General features: G+C 40.3%; 1 protein-coding gene across 2 annotated transcripts; it reads right to left on the bottom strand.

Moving 5' to 3' along the window:
* Nucleotides 1-883: 883 nt before the first annotated feature.
* On the bottom strand, nt 884-15,158 carry LOC111346090 (general transcription factor IIH subunit 1). 2 transcript variants are annotated; one of them, XM_022953385.2, is made up of 16 exons: nt 14,979-15,158; nt 13,698-13,896; nt 12,524-12,620; nt 12,228-12,290; nt 11,959-12,052; nt 11,394-11,428; nt 9,969-10,089; nt 9,330-9,406; nt 9,098-9,210; nt 8,513-8,588; nt 7,773-7,895; nt 6,092-6,193; nt 5,615-5,705; nt 3,117-3,232; nt 2,535-2,621; nt 884-2,004 (listed from the first exon to the last, which is right to left on the bottom strand). In XM_022953385.2, the coding sequence occupies exons 1-16, from the start codon at nt 15,139-15,141 to the stop codon at nt 1,909-1,911; spliced, it is 1,653 nt and encodes a 550-aa protein (XP_022809120.2). In that variant the 5' UTR covers nt 15,142-15,158; the 3' UTR covers nt 884-1,908. The 2 variants fall into 2 exon arrangements, with proteins under 2 accessions (XP_022809120.2, XP_022809121.2); XM_022953386.2 differs by having other exon boundaries at nt 12,228-12,287; nt 14,979-15,149.
* Nucleotides 15,159-16,856: the final 1,698 nt, after the last annotated feature.

Here is a 16,856-nt window from a genome sequence, read left to right as displayed (position 1 = left end):
AGCTTCTTTAGCTGGTGATAATTTTCCTTATTCTCGTGACTTAAATGTGTGACTCAGGGGTGATTTTGTAAGGAGAAATTAGAAGCTAGTCACCCATCAGGATTACAGTTTTCAGAGGAAAGAGAATCCTAAGGGTAGCCGTTTCAAGTCCGCCAGATTGGAATTGTCTCGCCCAGTAGGGAACTAAGAACATCGTTTTTGCCTCATGGTATGACGTAAGTTATGCTATGAGGTTTAGGGTTTAATTTGGGGGCGAAATTCAATTGAACACGAAGGCGCGCCATATAAAGAAGTCTTGCCTGGGAAGACCTAGGCTCATTTGTCACTCACCTTTGACGTGTGCGGGTCAAATTTAAATGCCGGTAGACGAACAAAAGGAGCTAATGAGATATCTATTGTTTACTTCCACCAGCATGGTGGCATGAGGTAACGTCCCCTCTATTAACTATGGTGCGAACCACCTACTTCGATCTCAAATTTACCGCCACAAATAAAGACAGTTTCCATTGGAGAAAGGAAATACAAATCTCAAAAATTCTTGTATTGTGATGAAGACATAAAACAATTTTGATGAATGCGCCCGCTGTTCACTGCTTTGGAGTAGCTGTAGCTCAAGCTGACTTGACTCTAAGAGTTCTACATCACACGACGGTTGATTGACAAATGGTCCAGTGGGAGCTAAGGCTCGTTTTATAGCGCGCCTTCGCGTTTAAAAATCACTCACTCACTTTGTTAAACATTAATTTATGCATTAAACCTGGATTAAACTTTTTCTCCCCCTCCCCGACAAGTTTCCCTGTTCAAAGTCACGGTGTACGTAGGGGGTGGTACAAAGGCGAGAATACACCGAAGTACTTGGACAGATTCAAAATGGCGTCCTGTCCCTTGAAGCGTGATGGTTTTTTTTATTCCAAACTTGATCAAAACATACCTTTGTGGAGCCAAAAATGGAAAGGAAATATGCTACAGAATACTCGACTGCAGAGAAATGGGCGCCTGAGTCCTAAAAGTGACGATAACATGAACGATTCGTACGTGAAGACCCAAACACCGCGAATATGAAGTGAGCTTAACCTTTCTGCAAATTGGTAAGCGTGAAACTTCGTTGATTTCATCTTGTAGCTGCCGGTATCTCAACTAATTCTTCACACATTCGCAATTTAAGACAATTTTTCTCTATCAAAATGCTTACAAACACAATATTTGTGCCAGCACGTGTTGCCCACGATCAAAAAATCTTTCCAAACTGAAGAAAGCCAGATCGAAGGTTACATCAAGGGCGCCAAAAATTCAGACCATGAGGTTGCTCTAAGGAGCCTTTGATTTATTTCAGATTAGTCCTCTTTTTACCTACAAAACCACATGCTGTGAGGAGCTCTGTTCAGTTGCCAAACGTAAAAATAAGCACACGATTTATAGTAAGGGATTCATTATGTTTTTTGGACGCAAAAATATAACCATTTACGGAAGTGGCTTTAACGTTCTTTTTACTCTAATTTACTTTTAGCAAAAAGGAATTGAAAAGGAGATATATGAAATTATTTACATTATTTAAAATGTTAACTGATGAAAAACAGCAATCAGTTCACTAACGGTGCGACAACACATTTTCAACGTCCAATTCAGACATTCTTCTTTCTTTTTACTGTCTGTTTCAGAGTTGAAAAGTGGAACATTTCGTCCAAGAATGTTCCAATGTAAAGTAGACAAAGTTCTTCATTTATCCACAAACAATCTTCTCGAGTTATAAGTAAAGAGAAAAACACAACTCAGTCAGCTGTTTGTCTTGAAAAAGGCGGAGAAATCTTGGGTGTCACTTTGGTGACCAACATTTATAAGAAGACCGCGTCTCCTTACTCTCCACTGCACCTCACATCACGAAATGCAGCGAGTCTCCTGTATCCACGGTCAGCTACTAGAGATCTTAGCGCCTGACTTTTTTTCCAGCCACGTTCTGTACTTTGTAAGCGCGGTGTCCAGCATCTCTACAAGGTGATTAGCCAGCTAAATATGGACAAAAATTAATAAGAATGAGAATAACATAAAGATACGATACAGACAAAAAAAAAGAGACCTAACACCGCTACTGGTGAAATATAGTCATACAGTGTACGGCACAGCGTCAAGCGCAGTAACTAGCGCAGTGTCTAGCATCTCTACTAGGTGATGAGCCAGCTAAATAAGGACAAAAAAAAAAAAAAAGAAAAGAAAAATATAAAGATACGATATACAAAAACCAAAGAGACCTAATAACGCTACTAGCGAAATAAAGTCCTACTGAACATAGTTAATAGAGCGAACTATGTACTGAGTAAGAGACAATGTGTGCACTGGCGTTGCCGATTGCAAAAGTCTTTGTTTTTGGTCTTTTACCACACAACCATAACAAGGTGAAAAGTGAAAAAGGTAACGACTGATTGAATCCGCAGTTTTACAAAAAATTTAAGCGAAAACGAAAGATTAGAGAGGACTGAGTGATGGCGAATGTACAATGCAGTGACACGGAGCTTTCGAGATTTTACAGTCTTCCTTACATGAGCCTCCTCGGCGGGTAGCTGATTGCGGAATTGCTGCAGCTTAACATCTCTGTACTTTTCAAGGCTTTGGCCCATTTTAACCATCTGTCAACCAAGAAATCACAAACCAAGCCATTTCACCTTAGCATATGCATGACAACTTACACCACGTGGTGTAAAACATGAAAGAATACCGTCTTTCCTTGAATAGGCGTCTAGGCGCTTATTTAAAATCTCGGCTTGAAGGAGGGGTGCTTTTCGGAAGGAGGGCGCTTAATCGAGGGGGCGTTTATCTTTCTCCGATTATAATTCCTCTGAAATTGAGGTTTAAAAGTTATAAAATAAAGTGGCGATAGAAACAGGTCTTCCTTGTTATACCTACTATTCAAGAAAGTGAGGGAGGAGGGGGGCGCTTATTCGAGAGGAGCGCATTATTTGTCGTTATGGCCCTTGGAGTGGGTGCTTATTCGGGGGTGGGCAGAGCACTTCATCGAGGAAATACAGTATATCACACAACAGCTAACTCTTACCTTTCTGACATCTCGCTGTTACGCAAAAAAAGAAAAAAAAATTAAAACTTATCACCCCGTGTCGTCTCACCTTTTCCTCCAAGAACTGTGTCTTTATGGGAAAGCACGACCAAAAGTGTCTCAGGAGCTCGGACAGTGAGTTGTACTGAAGCTTAACTTCCGCCTGAACTGACGAAGACACTAAATCTATACGTATAAAACAAAATAAAATCTAAGTGGTTTTAGCGGTGTCGCAAGAAAGCGACTGGCTAACTCTTTCCGCTTTGTTAAATATTTCTTTCATTGATGAAAGAGGGAACAAAGGCTAGAAAACTCAAAAGATCTGAAGCATCGTTTTCATCAATCCAGAAATTTAGTCAAACACGTCGTTTTTACCTCATGGTATGACGTAAGTCACGCTATGAGGTTTAGGGTTTGGGGGGCGAAATTCAATTAAAAATCACTCACTCACTTTGTTAGACATTAATTTATGCATTAAACCTGGATTAAACAGTTTTTCTCCCCCTCCCCGACAAGTTTCCCTGTTCAAAGTCACGGTGTACAAATATGGTGGTACAAAGAGGATATGTCGAACTACTTGGACAGATTCAAAATGGCGTCCCGTCCCTTGAAGCGTGATGGTTTTTTTTACTCCAAACTTGATCAAAACATACCTTTGTGGAGCCAAAAATGGAAAGGAAATATGCTACAGAATACTCGACAACAGAGAAATGAGCGCCTGAGTCCTAAAAGTGATGATAACATGAACGATTCGTGCGTGAAGACCCAAACACCGCGAAAATGAAGTGAGCTTAACCTTTCTGCAAATTGGTAAGCGTGAAACTTCGTTGATTTCACCTTGTAGCTGCCGGTACCTTAACTAATTCTTCACACATTCGCAATTTAATACAATTTTTCTCCATCGAAACGCTTACAATCACAATAACTGTGCCAGCACGTGTTGCCCCACGATCAAAAAATCTTTCCAAAGCACAGGCTTACCATCTTAAATGTGGTTTGGGTTTCTATGGTAATGGGTTCCTAAGGCATAGCCGTTACGAATGTAGTTCAAATACATTGCCTCTAGAATCTGTCCCTAGTAGTCAGTCTTCAAAAAAAAATCAGCTCCGAATAAAGACTAATAATTCATTACTTGTTTGGAAGTGTTTTTTTTCTGCCAGAAAGCCTCAAAATCGCTCGTTTAGGGCTTTCAAAGTTCGTTCGGCTCGCTCTCCCTAGTGAAGAAATGCGACCTTGTGTCCAAAGTTAAGAAAGCCAGATCGCAGGTTACGTCAAGGGCGCCAAAAATTCATACCATGAGGTTGCTCTAAGGAGCCTTTGATTGTACTAATGACTAATGAAATGTTTCTGGTTGACAACAATTTTTTGTATCGTTTTCATTGAGGTTCCAAACCAGTAACTCCATAAAGGAGATGAGTTTCCAAAGAAACTGTGGTGTTGCGTCGGTGGGAGCAACAAGGCAATTTGGGTTTTATCAACTGGGCTGATAATGTAAATTGGCCGCCGTAAAGATTTTCAAAGCTGACGTTTCGAGCGTTAGCCCTTCGTCAGAGCCATAGCCAATTAGAACAAAGATCAACATCAGCAGAAAGAACCAGTGAATGCTCAGAGTGAGCTCAGGAACACGCACGCTACCAAAGCGCAACTGGTTTTACCTTTGCATCTAATTGGTTAAGAGGGTGGCACGAGTTTCCTTGACATATCACAAGGCTTGGTGATGCAAAACCAATGCAACACAGTGCAAGGTAATCGATTAGCCAAACAATCAGCTATGCAGTAGGACAGGCAGTCATTAGCCAGTGAATCAATCAGCAAGTGAGTCAGTTAGTGAGTCAATCAGCAAGTGAGTCAGTCAGTGAGTCAATCAGCGAGTGAGTCGGTCAGTAAGTCAATCAGCAAGTGAGCCAGTCAGTGAGTCAGTCCGCAAGTGAGTTAGTCAATTATCGATCAGCGCGTCAGTCAGTGCGTCAATCAGCACGTTAATCGGTCAGTAAGTCAATCAGCAAGTGAGTCAGTCAGTAAGTCAATCAGTGAGTCAATCAGTCAGTGAGTCAATCAGTCAGTAAGTCAGTCATCCAGTCAGACAGTCAATCAATCAGTCAGTTAGTCAGTCACTGGGCCATTCAGTGAATCAATCGGCATGCGGCATGTGAGTCAGTCGGTGAGTCAGACAGCAAGCGAGTCAGTCAGTAAGTCAATCAGTCAGTGAGTAAGTTATCCAGTCAGTCAGTCAATCAGTCAGTTAGTCAGTCACTTAGCCATTCAGGGAGTCAATCAGCATGTGAATCACTCAGTGAGTCACTCAGTGAGTCAGTCATCCAGTCAGTCAATTAGTCAGTTAGTCAGTCGCTTAGCCACTCAGTCAGTCAGTCAGTCAGTAAGTCAGACAGTTGGTCAGTCAGTCGGTCGGTTACTCAGTCAAAATCGGAAAGTCAGTTGGTCAGACAGTCAATCAATCAATTCATTTTAATACATAGGGAGCTAATTCGAGCTCATATTACTGAAATTAACGCAATCACAGATAATTTTCATCACCCAATTCAAACTTTGCTCTGATTTCATACTTACGTTGCATGCTTGTTTCGGAAGTTGTGCTCATCAAAGATCCACCGGGGGACATTTCTGTGAGGACGTGACAAGCCATGCCACTGGGAAGAGTCTAAACGGTGCCAATGAAAAGGTCCGAGTTATTTTGTGTCACGCATGGCAGCGCAAAAGAAAAGACTTTCCGTTATTTTTGTCACGCACAGCAGCGTAAAAGAAGATTTTGTCGCGCACGATCGCTCGATAGAAAATGGTTTGCGTTATTCCAGACACGCACGACAGTGCAAAAGCAAAGGCTCTGCGTCGCACTCGATTTTGCCAAAAATTAGGGTTTCCCTCACTTTTTTCTAGCGCAACAGTACAACAGAAAGGCTTTCCGTTACCTTTGTCACGCTAACAGCGCCAACGACAAAGCCTTTACGCTATTTCTGTCACCCACGTTGACAAGATTCTTTCGTTTAACTGTGACAAGGGAGAGCATTTGAAGGATAAACTACCTACCCCGGGTAGATTTGGTTGCCAATGTTCAAACTCTCTTTGGTTACTCTCCATGGCTTTGGAAATCTCTGTGTGACTAAGCTTGGAGTGAACTGATCCTCTTTCCTGTTGTAATAAACAAGAAACTATGTTAGGAACAATTTGAATATATCAACAAAGTTGAATTATAACATAACCAAAGTAAAGCGCGCGCTCTGATTGGTCAATTTAGCGTCCCCCATTTTCCCATGGGTGTACGCTGCTGACGTGAGCAAATGCAAAGACTATTTTTCCGCGCGCGCTTGTTTTTCTGGTCGCGTAAGATTTGTTAAATAAAAGGGAACTCTTTAGTTACAATGTATCAATGTTATGTTATAAAACAAATGGTAAACACCACAGCGTACACTATTGAGTTATGGATGCACTTAGGAGGTTTGCTAAGCACTCAAGAAGCTAGAGTCGCTCGAGGCTATCGCCTCGAGCGACTCTTAACGCTTCTTTCGTGCTTAGCAACCTCCCGCGTGCATCCATAACTCAATAGTGTACGCTGTGGTGTTTACCATTTGTTAATCATAACATAACCAAAGTAAAGCGCGCGCTTTGATTGGTCAATTTAGCGTCCCCCATTTGCTCATGGGTGTACGCTGCTGACGTGAGCAAATGTAAAGACTATTTTTCCGCGCGCGCTTGTTTTTTCTGGTCACGTAAGATTTGTTAAATGAAAGGGAACTCTTGAGCTACAATGTGTTAATGTTCTGTTATAAAACAAATGGTAAACACCACAGCGTACACTATTGAGTTATGGATGCACGCGGGAGGTTGCTAAGCACGAAAGAAGCGTAAGAGTCGCTCGAGGCGATAGCCGAGAGCGACTCTAGCTTCTTGAGTTAAGTGGTAAATTGGCCACCGTAACGATTACAAAAGCTGACGTTTCGAGCGTTAGCCCTTCGTTGGAGCGAATAGAGGAATTGTGGGTTGTGTGTGCTTTTAAAGGCAGAAAATGGAGCTACGTTATTGGTGGGAACATGGCAACGAGAAAAACACGAATAAATTAGTGGAATGAAAAGCGTTCGTTGATCCCTGTGGGATTTAGACTGCCGGTTTGAAAGATGAGCTTTTGTTCAAGAGTTTTACGGCTTTCCGTGCTATCTAAGTGTAAGGAAAGACCGCAGATTGCCATATGTTGCTTAGAATGATTAGGTAAATTAAAATGTCTAGCAACTGGTTTCGATGTGTCCTTGTCATTCCTTTCCACGTCGCGAAGGTGTTCTCGAAATCGGTCACCTAGTCTTCTGCCTGTTTCGCCGATGTATATCTTTTTGCAATAAGTGCAAGTTATGCAATAGATAACGTAGCTCCATTTTCTGCCTTTAAAAGCACACTCGACCCACAATTCCTCTATTCGCTCCGACGAAGGGCTAACGCTCGAAACATCAGCTTTTGTAATCGTTACGGTGGCCAATTTACCATTTCAACTTTGTTGACATATCCAATTTCGCAGCCAGTGAGAACTCAAGCAATCACACGTAGGCGTCATAAAGGGCGGGAAAACGAGAATGACCGCGTCGCGATGGATTTTAGTTTTGCATCTAATTGGCTGAGACAGTAGAGCGAGTTTTCTCTATCAGTTTCACCACGTAGCGAAGAAAACACGAAGGAAGCCCGGGTTTCTTTTGCTACTCAACTGATCTATGGAATAGCTTACCTTTGAGATGGCCGGTATCAGACCTTGCGAAAACTTTGACGAATCAGCAATTTTTAAGCTTGGGAGCTCTCTGGTTTGCTGCTCAGACAAATCGCCATATTCCACCATTCCTCGGAGACGACTCTGACAGATAGAAAATCAAATAGTACGAAATTAAGTGCCGGTGTAGTTTACTTGTTTTTCAGAAGGAAAATTGTGCGAAACAAATGACAGCGTATCAGCCTTCCTTCCAGTCAAGTACTGAGGTGATAAATGAATAAAGGGGATAAGTTTCTTGAGAAACCGTGGTGCTGCGTTGGTGGGAGTAGCAAGATAATTTTTGTTTTATCAACTGAGTTGACAACGCAAATTGGCAACCGTCACGGTGTAGAGTTTCAAAGCTGGCGTTTCGAGCGTTAGCCCTTCGTTTGAGCGAAAGACGAAGGGCTAACGCTCGAAACGTCAGCTTTGAAACCCTTTACGGTGGCCAATTTACTTTATCAACTCATTTGATAAAACTAAAATTACTGTGCTGATAGGTTTGTCACTTATTTAGCAGTGAGTGTCAAAAATCGTATTTAACTAACTCGACAAGGACTCATTCTTTCCCAACGTTATCCCTTTTTTTTTCTTTCTTTTCTTTTTAACGTTAAATAAACTCTTACCTCTTACCTCTTCAGAGAAATTAGAGAGAGAAAAATGGTGGTATGCCTCCACGTTAGTTAACAAGGGAGAACTGTTGCCAAGAACAATTTACCAACCTTTTTTGTAGGGGGATCTCTCTCATTAACTTCGCCATTCTTTCCATTTTTCTCCTTTTCTTTGTTGACGGTGGACCTAAGGAAAATGGTACAAAACAAAGATCACACTATGATAGTCTTTAAAAGGACGATGTGCTTCGTGACAGACTGGGAATTGACAACCCGAGTTGATGTCATTATCACAATCAACTGACTGGGCTCCAGACTACGAGAAACCCTCCTTTTCAGAGAAATCCGCCGCCGAGTCGAAAAAAATCTATGAAAAAAAAATTGACGTCAGCACAACGCGGGAAGCTTTAATTTTGACTTACACGCCAAACGTACACGTCCTAAACCTTCCTGCGGCGCGCTAACATCAATTTTATTTAATGGCTTTATTTCGACTCGCGACTCTGCTCGTAGTCTAACTGGGGGGCTCGCGCATAGGATAAAGCTAAAGTTTAGAGAAGGATTAAACAAATTCATGTAGATTCCATGTGCGTCTGTTCAGATATGGAACATAGATGACGTCAAGTAAGTGGCAAACGAGGCAAAGCCCAGTGCGTCACCGATATTGATGGTGTCACAGATGTTGCGACTTCTTACCCGGAAGCTGTGGTTTGCAACACCATTAAACTGTGGTGATTCAGCTTTCTGAACAAGGACTGAGTTGCTACGTTGTTCTTGGGATCTATCGCCTCTGCAGTTAGTCCATATCCCTATTAAATGAAGAAAGTCAGTTCACAATTTCTCCTCTAAGTCGTCATAGTATCGAAAGCAAGTTAGCGACGCATACAGACTCTTTCCTTCTCTCTTGATTACAACACCGTTTACACACCTCTTCAGGAACTGGTGACGCTCCTGTTAAGTCCAACAAAGGATCACTGAAGGTTGCAAGTTTCCTTGACAATTGCTCTGTGTAAGAAAAGGGTATAATTAACTAGAGACATCTTGATTTACAGTGGTTGTCTCTAACTCGAATTAACTTTACTGTTTAGTGGAAGATCGAAAAAAGTTTACGACAGCAGGCAAAATTATCTCGAGCCTTCCTGCCGATGATAAGACCGCGAAAAGACCGATCTTTGAAAACATAATAATTTGGATATATCAACAAAGTTGAAATGGTAAATTAGCCACCGTAATGATTACAAAAGCTGACGTTTCGAGCGTTAGCCCTTCGTCGGAGCGAATAGAGGAAGGGCTAACGCTCGAAACGTCAGCTTTTGTAATCATTACGGTGGCTAATTTACCATTTCAACTTTGTTGATATGTCCAAATTATTTCGTTACTCCCACCGACGCAGCCCCAAACAGTTTCTTTCGAAACTATCAGCCTTTGAAAACATAACCACACAGCCTTTTGGTACAGCAACTAAACAACAAACTGTTTCTCGTTTTTCGTCAATCGCTCTAAAGAAGGTCTAACCCTCTAAATGTCAGCTTAGAAACTCTTTACGGTAGCCAGTTTTAACTTTTACCCAGTTCATCCTCCTTTGCACATTCAGTGAAGATGTCACCTGACATTGCCCTTGTGTTATTTCTGTCTCGGTGGAAATAATGCGACTGAAAAAACTTTGTCCAAAAGTCTTTTTCTGGCATCTGGAAACAAGAAAGCAGTGTAAATGGCTCTTTCTCTAAAAGCCATCTTCAAAAATAAACTGTTACAGACCCTAGGCAAGTTGAAACTAGTGCTGCAGCAGGAGGGGGCCATAGGGTTGATTAGAAACCGCAAAACCGTAGGAAAAAACTTCCAATACTGGAAAAACCCCCCAAAAAATTGGATGCAAACCGAAAACCGCAAGTAAAAGACGTCAAAACTGATAAATTTTCACATCAAAGTTATCAAAACCCAAATCGATCCGATACAGCAGCTGTTAGAGAACAGTGAAGACGCAATAATTGCCGCACAGACCGGAACCCAAATAGGAAAAACCGAAAAACAACTTTGGATGCCAAATCCGAAAACCATTAATATTTTTGACAAAAACCGAAAACCAAAAGCTTAAAAACGGAAAACCCGCAAACCGCAGTAAACACCAAAACCAAAAAAAACCAAAGTTTTTTCACACAAAACCGAAAAAGCGATCTGAAAAATAGCCAAAACCGCAAAACCGAAACTCCCAATGCCCCCGTCTAGTAGGTGAGAAGAACTTGACGCTCTCACTAATTTGCTCATGCATGCATTTTTTCAGACTGGCAGATGGCATCATCAATAGCACATAACAACTGGCTACCAAAAGTCTACTGCCTCCTGAAATATCTCTCACTGTTGTCTATTTAGCCACGGGACTGGCTCACGTATTTGAGTTTTGCCGTACAGCCCAAGCTTCCTGTTACACCTTTGGCAGCCGCTTGGGGAAAAAGTCATGGAAACTCCTCTGCATAGTGCAAGTGCTATTGTAACAAAACAAGACAAACAATGACACGACTAACGTTCTATTCACTTCCAGAAACTCACAAACGAGAAACACGAGTCCTAAGTCTACTAAAACTGCGCACGTCCGACCCAACTCAGGCTCAGGCTCAGGCTCAGGCTCAGGCTCCACGCGACCCTATGACACTTATGCTAACGAGAAAGCGAGTGTTTCAAACTGTTTTGAAGTAGGCGTCAGACTCTGCCCAAGTAATTGTCTGTGAAAAAGTCATTAATGGCCAAAAAGTAACTATTTTGACCAGAATAATTGGCAAAATGTTATCACGTAACTGGCGAAACTCTGGCAGGCCCTGCCTTGTTTTGAAACTCCTGAGAAAGGTACAATTTATTTAAGAAGAGGTGTTCATTTCTTTCTTTCAGTTTATAATGAAAGTTAAAGATTAACACCCTAAGGTAACTGCTTCGGCAAAATGAGAAAATGGTGACTTTTATACTTGGCGATGGTTACTAGCAAACTTGAAACTATTACCTCATGAGGCACAACCTCTTGGTGTTTTCTTTTCACTAAGGAAAAAAATATAGCCATTTATTAACAGAAACAACATTTTGCTGCATTCTTTCTTCAGCTGATGAGAAAGAGTTTTACCATATTATATGAGTCAACACTCCTAATTTGTAGATGGTTTGTTGTTACTAATAAATTGTGTCCTTAGTTACAGACCTTTGCCATTCAGGTTTTAAACTCAAGTCTTTCCAGTTGACTCTTGGCAAACTTAAATCATCAATGTTCACTAGAATAAAAGCTTGGTTGCCAGAAAAATAAAAAAAAAAGAAAAAGAAAGAGGAAAAACGGAAACAGCAATGTGTGCAACATTACATATTGTGTTGTGCAAATGTTTATGTCACTTTAACTTTGAACCAAAAACATTAAGCACACACACACAAAGACATTACAGTTTTCCATGTGACCACAGATCACAAGTCACCAGTTTGGTGACTTTTGCTGCAATCTCAGTTGCCAAAATTTTGTCACCTTGCTATGCTGACCAAAATAATCATGGCCTGAAAAACTACTAAACTGTATGTGTCCTTACCAGCAGGATATGTTTTGAATATGGCCTCAATAGTATCCACATTCAAATTGTACTTGACTTCATTGCAACCTGAACTCTCGGGTTGCATATCTGCCTAAAGAAAAACAAAGCACAGTTTGAAATGATTTTGATTACTGGTAGTAACTTGTACCTCTTCACACATAATTATATACTGCCTACAATCAGGACAAATTGCCATCTACAATTTTTTTCAGGCAACCACTCGAAACATTAGTTGTGTACATCTAATCAACAAATAGTCAACATACAAGCAATGCCGAGGACAAACCAACTGCCTGGTCTGATTGTACCACCTGAGTTTCCTGATTCTGCTAAGAAAACAAAAACACAACAAATGACAAATTGTTGTACTTCAACTTTAGGATTAATTTTTTGAACTGAAGATTACCCGGTACCCAGTACCCACTAACACAATACACCCATTTGTACATTGTAAAGAGATTCTGAAGGACTGTGTGCAGACTATGATATGTATAAACAAGTGAAATTTTCTTTGGAATGAGAAGGAAGAACTCTGTTACACATGTTGGCATCCATTGGTTACCTTTGCTCTATTTGCCCAGAATTCTTCAGCAGTAATAACACCACTGACAACCAGATCTTTATACAGCTGATACAATTCAGGATTATCTTTCAGCATTCTGTGATAAACGATCAGGTGAACAAGTATTAATATACGATGGATATGAAGTTCATATATTTTGAACTGCGGTTATAGATACGTATGATGCACGATCCTCGCAGTATAGAGCGCTATTTATGCAATAGCGAAAATCAGACCCGAAAAAAATCAGGCCTGTACGGGATTCGAACCACTGACCTCTGCGATACTAGTGCAGCGCTCTACCACTTGAGCTAACAGGCCAACTGGGAGCAGGCCGTTAAGTGGATTCGTAATAAACCCGTGATGATTTATCATCACCCGTGTTTAATACAAATCAACTTAACGGCCTGCTCACAGTTGGCCTGTTAGCTCAATTGGTAGAGCGCTGCCCTAGTATCGCAGAGATCAGTGGTTCAAATCCCATACAGGCCTGATTTTTTTCAGGTCTGATTTTCGCTATTGCATAAATAGCGCTCTCTACTGCGAGGATCGTGCATCATACGTAAGTATTAATATGTTACTCATACTTGGGCAAGCATATAACTTGAATGATCTTCTCGAGAAAACTTTCACTGACAATATCTAGTGTTTGAAAACTCCTGAAAAATCTCTCAAAGAGTCTCCATGGATGCCACCTTCCCATAAATAATTAGTACCCAATATTCACCCTTATTTTGGGTACAATAGGTAAGAGAAATTTCAAACTAGTAGCACAATCTTTTTACCTATTGAATTTTCAAGAATTCCCAATGAGTTTAGGGACAAAGATAACGAATCCAATCCCAGCAATGCATTGGCCAGTGAGTTGGCAAAGGCATTGGTTGACACACTACTGAAACACCATCAACATACAAACAACACATCCACCAACACACCACCAAAACGTTGGTATGATCAACCAATGCGTTGGCTGATTGTCTACCAACTCTTGATGATGCATTGATGGGATCATTTTTTCTTTACATTTATCAGTTTAGCCCAAATTAAGATGTACTACATGTAATGGTGGTAAATTTTACTGGTTACTGCCTGAAAAAGAGAAGGCTGGGTACTTGAAACTGGGTGCATCAAATAAGAAATAACTTTAAATTTACATATAACTTCAAAATTGTACCTGTTCTTTTCTTCAAGTTCTTTATTGGCCTTTTTTCGATGGACTGGAATGAGCTGTGCAAGGAGGTCTTTTGCCTCATCTCTTTCTTTTTTTGCATTTGCTGTTGAGTCATTGGTAAACTGGAAAGTGAAGGAGTTTCCGTCATGAAGAACAATCTGTATTTGTATTTTTGAGCTGCCCTCTGGACTTATCCGTTGAACTGTGGACAGAGATTATCGTTTTAAATAATTCGTTCTTATATTTGGCATGTGTTCAGTGCTAATGGCTTTACTTGATATTTATTACTAGACTTATTATACAAGAGTCCATTGACTGAATTGTTAATACTTTGTTCATTTGTTGTAGGAAACAATGTATGTTCCACAAATTTGACAGTACCACATAATTTAGAGTTCACTGCTGGCATTTTACCTCGCTCAAACCAGGGTTGAAAAATTACCGCACATATCACAAAATACCCTCACGTATTATAAGAACAACACATTTTCATTGGTCAAAATTAATACATATTGCTCGTTATAACTGTGAGGTCCTGTTGACCCTTTAACTTTCTGAGTGACCAAGACATAATTTCTTGTTATGATATCAAGCAGACAAGTAATGAGAATACTGAAAAATATCAATTAGGGGATCATTGGTCGATCCAACACCAAATTATTTGCACATTACGTTTAATGGTGTAATGGCCCCAATAGGGATTGTAAAAATCCACCTTTAGCTCATAATTCACAAAAAAATTTCCATGTTCTCCCAAATTCTAGCATGTTATCACAATAGAAAACTGATGGAAAGCATGGTTAATTACTAAACGAAAAAAAGAGAACGAGTGAGATAAAATTTGAATAGGTTTAAAAAAAACTAAAGGAAAAAAAACAGATTCCTTCAACTGAATCTAATTAGACAAGTGAAGAAATGAGAAAAATGAAAGGAAAAACCATAAATTTCAAGCCGATGAAACCATTACCGTGCATATACAATGCACTCACAACCCTATTTCCCTGTAGAGGCATTCCACGACGCAATGGCTACGAAGTTAACGACAAGACAACTAGACGAATGAATTATTGAGAAAGAAAATGCCAAACTCCACTGATAGCTTTAGTCTGCAAGCCCTATTAACGATATCAGATATAAATATTAGAAACAGCACTTCACTTTTCGAATTATAATCACGTAGCAGTATCAGTAGCAATATGCCGGCTGATGAAGACAAGTTGCATTTGTACACGTGACAGAAAACTTCAATTATTCAATCGAATCAAATCGGTCGGTTAATCTTACCTTTGATTTCAGAGTAGGCACAAGACAGCTTGGGATTATCTGACCCGTAAGGAATCCAAAGCAGGTCATTGGACATGAGACGCAAGGTTCCGCCATTCTTTTTGTGCTTGGTGTTTATTACCTCAAGAAGAACAGTCTCGTGGTCCGCCATCTTGGATGGCATTTCTAATGTACCCCGCTGGCTAACAATTTTCCTATAACGTGGTCGCTTAGCGTTCGATCCCAGTTCACTTTGGAGTCCGCCCTAAGATTCTAGTAAAAATTCGATAACTGCTTTATCGACTCTTTCGCCCCTTCAGGGATACCTTATAAAACGCCTTCAGCGCACACAAAGGGCGGCCGCAAGTTTTGTTTAAGGGAAATATATCTCTCTAGATGGCGTCTTGTTTCTCAATATTGGTAGCCGATACGAGAGAAAAGACGACCGAACTTACTTAAATTGGCTTAAGTTAAGTAGTTGCGCTGAAATAAACATAACCCATCTACGGGCTTCATTTATTTTATTTATTTATTTATTACAATTTAATGGCATTAATAGTAATACATAACAACAAAACTAATATAAATAGCCATACGGATAATCTGTAAAGGAGTCCAGGACCCCATAAAGAACAGATCACCAATGAATATCTACTAAAATAAGTTACAAAGTAAAGTATAAAATCAAAATAAAATCAATAGTTCAACAATAATAACTAATTTAATGCACGATCCAGTAAACATTTCTTGACTCCCCGCTTGAAAACATCAACACTTGCTGCCTTACGAGTATCGTAGGGCAAAAGATTCCAGGAGTCAACTATCCTGTGAAAAAAACTATATTTAAGTGGATTTGTTCTTGCATATTTCTTCTTAAGAGATAAATCATCGTATTTCCTAAATGAATAATGATCCGCATTAGAATAAAAATCTACGTATGAATCGATATTGATGTTACTTATTCCATTGAGAGCTTTATATAAAAAAGTAACATCAGCTAGAAATCTCCTATTTTCTAGTGACATCAAATTTAGCTTCTTTAAACGAGTCTCATAATTGTCCTCAGTCTTTAAAATGAACTTGGTTGCTCTTCTTTGTACTTTTTCAACTTTTTCTATGTTCCTTTTGGTGTAGGGTGACCATACAGCAGAGCAGTATTCAACATTCGATCGAACTAACGCGCAGTAAAGAGTTCTCAGAGTCGTAGTATCATCCAGACCTCTACAAGTCCTTTTAATTAGCCCTAACATTTTGTTTGCTTTCGACACAATAATATCAATGTGCGAGTTCCAGATAAAATTGTCAGTAGTTGTAACTCCCAAGTCTTTGAATTCTCTAACTTCTTCCAAGAGAGAATTGTCCAAGGAGTAATTAGAGACTAAAGGTTGCCTTTTCTTTGTTAATCTCATAACTTTGCACTTTTTGACATTAAAAGCCATGGCATTGCGAATACTCCAATGATGAAGATTATCCAGGTCCCGTTGAAAACAGAATTGATCACTAACATCATCAATGACTCTTGAAGTTTTACAATCATCAGCAAAAAGCGCAATGGTATTTCCAGGGAGAACAACATCGGGCAAGTCATTCACAAAAACTACAAAAAATAGCGGCCCCAGAATGGAGCCCTGTGGGACACCGGACGGAACTTCTAACCAAGTGGAGGAGACGCCATCCAACACAGTTCTTTGCCAACGATTACTCAAGTAACTCTCACACCACTGTAGTAGGGAGCCAGAAATTCCGAAATTACAGAGCTTCCGCAGTAAAATTGAATGATTCACTCTGTCGAAAGCCTTGGAGAAGTCCAGGAAAGCAACATCCACCTGTCGTCCCTCATCCAAAGCTGTGACCCACTGATAATGAGTGAGAACCAATTGTGACCCACAAGATTTCCCC

The sequence above is a fragment of the Stylophora pistillata genome, chromosome 10 (genome assembly GCF_964205215.1).
Source record: "Stylophora pistillata chromosome 10, jaStyPist1.2, whole genome shotgun sequence".
NCBI classification, from domain to species: domain Eukaryota; kingdom Metazoa; phylum Cnidaria; class Anthozoa; order Scleractinia; family Pocilloporidae; genus Stylophora; species Stylophora pistillata.
The sequence above is the reverse complement of the archived record's forward strand: the minus strand, read 5'-3'. Positions and strand labels throughout refer to the sequence as shown.